We start from the raw sequence: 4,688 nt of genomic DNA on the forward strand, positions 1-4,688 counted from the left end.
AAAAAAAAAAAAAAAGAGAAATGCTTCAGGACTTTCCAATAATGTCCTTGATAAGGATGCCTTTTGAAATCAATTTAATAATCCTATAAGTTAATCTCTTTAGAAATTCTTGAGTTTGAATAAGTGTTATTTCCTTGTCAAATAAACCCAATAAAAATCAATTACTTTTCAGAAATTAACTCTTCCTCTAATTATAAAGCAGAAGGAAAAGACCTTTTTTTTAAAAAGGGGGTAGGAGAGACCCAAAGGGTACAATAATTAGGGCTAAGTATAGAAAAGGCAATTCCAAATCTAAACTCCAATTTCTCCATATGGTCCAGGGTAAACAAAGCTTTAGAATAAGCTTGACCAACCCACAGCCCAACATAAATTCGTAAACTTTTTAAAACATAAACAGAGTTTTTTGCAATTTTTTTTTTCTTAGCTCATCAGCTATCATTAGTGTTAGTGTATTTTATATGTGCCCTAAGACAATTCTTCTTCCAATGTGGCCCAGGGAAGCCAAAGATTGGATGCCCCTGGTTTAGAAGGTGTAAATACTACTACAAAGGTCCACACATTTTCAATTCTTCCCCTGAAGTCTCGTGACTGACTGGAGTACAGAAAGGGATGCCCTGCCTATGATCTATTAGGAGAGTAATAAAGTTTGTGGAATTCTAAGCCTTACAGACTCTGGTTAACAAACCACATCACCCCCACACCCAACACTAGAAATGGCTACAGGCTGCACAAAGGTAACCATGGGAAGAAAAGAAGGCAGGGCCAGTGCCCGGCGTGGTGGCTCACGCCTGTAATCCCAGCACTTTGGAAGGCCAAGCCCACTTGAGGTCACGTGGATCACTTGAGGTCACGAGTTCAAGGCAACCCTGGCCAACACGGCGAAAACCCACCTCTACTAACAATACAAAAATTAGCCAGGTGTGGTGGCATGCGCCTGTAATCCTAGCTACCCAGGAGGCTGAGGCAGGAGAACTGCTTGAACCTGGAAGGCAGCGACTACAGTGAGCCGAGATCATGCCACTGCACTCCAGCCGGGTGGACAGAGCAACACTTTGACTCTCAAAGAAAAAATAATAATAATAATAATAATGATAATAATAAAAAGGCAGGGCCAAGGGTCCCAAGCATCCAAACATACACAAGTGTTGTAGAACCTACAAGCAAGCTTAAGGGATTAACTTTTTCTACATATGGGACTTTTTTCATTAAACTCTCTGCCTACTTCAGGGGAAAAAAAAAAAACTAGATATTATTGCTTTTAATTTCAGAAGATTACAACTTCATTTTTTACCTAAGTCAAACACTTAGAAATTCCAGGACATTTGTAATGATGACCTTAAGCACTACACTTTTTAATTTTAATTATAAGGTATACAGAATACAAGTTTATATCCTAAACTATACGGTCTAAACATGTGAAGTGTGTTAGGTTTTGTGTGTATTTTAACTGTCCCACACTCACTCTAAAACAGTATTTTCCTTCTCTATTTTTTTCAGCTACTTGTATGTTTTTACACCTCTGTGTGGGCACTTCAAGTAGTATCAAAGTGAATAATTACATTATTTTAAAATGAACACACCAGCCAATTGTAAAAAAAAAAAAAAAAAAAAAAGATAAAAGATAAAAGATATGACTACAACAGAACCATTAAAATGAGGATAAAATAATAAAAGCCAGGCGATGACAAATGGAAAATTCAATATTTAAACAACAAGCTGACACTTAAAGTTATAGTATTATCCCAAACCAGTCTCTCCTCAAAATTATTGGTATTTTTCTGTGACTTACTAGTTTTATTCCATAGCTCTCGCTGGTATTTGATAGGTTCATTTCTACGTTTTTCAAATTCAAATGAATTATCCTGTAAGAGGGAACAGAGGAGATAAAAATAAAGTTTTAAGAAAAGTAGAAAGGAAACATTTCTTAAAAGATCTTCCTTTTCATAAGTGTTCTGAGTGAACACACATCAAGATTCACCCCTCAGGGTGATCTCAGAGAATATAGGTTTTCAAACTTTTTCTCCTTTCACACCTCCCTACTGAAAACATCTTTCTATATAACGGTGATTCTCAAAGAGAGAGGAGGAGTCAGTAACACCTCCATCCCTCAGAACGGCATATGACAATTACGAGGATTACAAACTGAAAAACCTTCCCCATTTCCATTCCCAGATAAGATTCAAGGCCAGAAAACTCTGAATTACATTGAACCATATGAAACTGCCATTTTTCACAGATCAAAAAAAATCAACATCAAGAATTCCATGTCCTTCCTGTAGGAGATAGAAAAAAAGAGAGAGAAAACTTCATATGGTTCAACCTAAGTATCTATGTGTTATAGCAAAAAGGTATGAAAACTATATATATCTTCAAACAAATGAGGTGCTACTCTGCAGAATATAAGTCAGGCCCTACATTTCTCAGATCTCCTCCAAAGACTGTTACCATTGCCAGTGGCTGGTATTTTTACAGTTAATGATCCTTTTAATCTTAAAACACACAAAACAATTTTGGAAAAGCTACAGGTATTTCTTGGTTTTCAAATCTATCTGACAGGCATATAAAACAGCACCACCTCTGGATTTAGCTACTATTTCTTTTATATATACACACCTTTATTCGGAGCATAATAACCTCAGCCACAAGGTAAACGGTAATCAGTAAATGACTGACTGGCAGTCTTTCCTCAGGCAGCTGCCACTTGCATTTAGGCTGCTATGCTCCTTCTCGTCCAGAATGAAAATTATTTTTGTGACAGTAATTATGATTTGGCCTTGCATCTGGTCAAACGATACTCTTTACATTCACTGCAAAGCTCTGGTATTAAGGAAGCCAGGAAAGGGCTTGATGGAAAATGCTTGCAGATACTGACTGCCCTTTAGCAATAAAAAGGTGGGAAAGGGGTCATAGGTTTGGTGGGTAAAGGAGGCCATGGACGGAGGGGACAGTTTAAAAGATCTTCCTCCCTCAAAGGTAGCCTGTACTGCATTTTCATCTCCTTTCTTTACAGGGACTGAACGCGTACAGCTTCAAAATATCCCTTTATCAATTCAATGTAACAATATAATGATGGAGGCTCACTCCATTAAATCCTCTTCCCCCTTGACTTAGCTCTAGTCCTCCTCACACCAACACTACTAATTTCTGTGCTCTCAGATACAAAGCCCTGCTAAGGAAATCCAGAAACTGATAAACGAGTCTATTATAAACTTCACCTGAGCCTTGACTGCTGTTCAGAAATGCTTTCTCTTAACTTCTTCTCAAAATCTTTCAGTAGCAATACCCAACTTCATCCCAAGCCATTTAAATGATTTTCCTCTTTCTCTGCAAGAGCTAAAAATAGTAGCGCCACAGAATTACAGTTTTCAGGACCATGTGAGAATGAGATTATTTCCAAAGCCAAATACAAATAAGGCACTTATTAATCATGTTATAGGAGGCCTTGCCATGACTGATTAAATGACATACACCCTTCAAATACTAAAACTGTGAAACGTGTAAAAACTATATTGATAGCTAACTGTACTCACCACTGTAAGCTCTTTACCAGCTGCTTTCCGGAATGCCTTGGTCCACCTAACTTTGCGAGGATTGCGCTTCTTTTTAAAGTTTTTATGACATTTAGATTTGCAAAATCTGAACACCTACAAGAAAAGTTAAAATATTGAGACGTCAACATTAAAAACTTTTCTATCATAAGATGTTACCCCCGCTAGACAAAAAATACATGCCCTTCTACTTAAACTGCCATTTAGAAATATGTAAGATATATCAGATTAAATGGAAACAACTATTTTTTGACTGTCAAACATCATCCCAACTAAAGGCTAAGGGCCCTGAAAATATTATTTTAAATTACTAATCATTTGTATAGAATAACAGTAAAATTATTTCAAATAAAGGGAATAGTTGTGAGTAATGTCATTTAAGTCCTTTCTTAATTCAGGATAATTTTCAAAATTCACTGTCTCTATACCTCAATGGGAATAAAAGTTTCAAACAACCATTCTGAAATCTCCTTTTGAGTCTTTCCATCTTCCTTGTTGAAAGCACAAAATAATTTCAAAAGCAATTAAAACTGGTGCTCTAATAGATTTGTTTTCGACTTATCCATAGATCTGCCAACAACATTCTTTACTACTTTGACTCTCCATCTTCATCCTAAAAGACTTAATCCTTTAATAGTGCTAACTTACAACTTGATGATGCTTCAACATGTTCCTGAAATGGCTTATTAGGACTCATTTTATAAATCTAACAGTATTATTTTGTTATTTCGTAATGCCTTAGAACACACTGCAATTTGTGTATGCCACTGGAGAAAATGGGAAGAGAAAACGTAATTATTTGGGGTTTGTGGATCTTGGTAAAGAAAATTAAGTTGAATTATACCTAGAAGGTATGACAGATAAATAGGTCAAAATAAACAGTACAAACACTTCAAACTAAATAAGCCTGTGTATGTATCACAAATCATACCACTTTTCACCTTTTATATATGTTGCCCTATGGGGAACTTCAAGTAGGTCACTTACATACAGTAGGACAGTTTTCTTAGAGACTGCTGCTATTAGTTTAATCTGATCCAGGCCCATACCTCCTAGAGAGCCTTCTCCTAGAGTGAAAGCATGTCTATATCCTTGAGTTAATTTCAAATAGACTAGAAAATATAAGAACTACTAAAGTCT

General features: G+C 36.2%; 1 protein-coding gene across 1 annotated transcript in view; it reads right to left on the minus strand.

Moving 5' to 3' along the window:
• RSL24D1 (ribosomal L24 domain containing 1) overlaps positions 1-4,688 on the minus strand; it is a 17,404-nt gene that overhangs the window by 8,727 nt on the left and 3,989 nt on the right. The window contains exons 2-3 of the mRNA XM_011986501.1: positions 3,531-3,644; positions 1,790-1,862 (exon numbers count right to left, since the gene is read on the minus strand). Coding sequence (XP_011841891.1) covers positions 1,790-1,862; positions 3,531-3,644 — 187 coding nt within the window. The remainder of the gene's footprint in view (positions 1-1,789; positions 1,863-3,530; positions 3,645-4,688) is intronic.

This window comes from Mandrillus leucophaeus, unplaced genomic scaffold (genome assembly GCF_000951045.1).
Source record: "Mandrillus leucophaeus isolate KB7577 unplaced genomic scaffold, Mleu.le_1.0 Scaffold108, whole genome shotgun sequence".
In the NCBI taxonomy this organism is placed as follows: Eukaryota; Metazoa; Chordata; class Mammalia; order Primates; family Cercopithecidae; genus Mandrillus; species Mandrillus leucophaeus.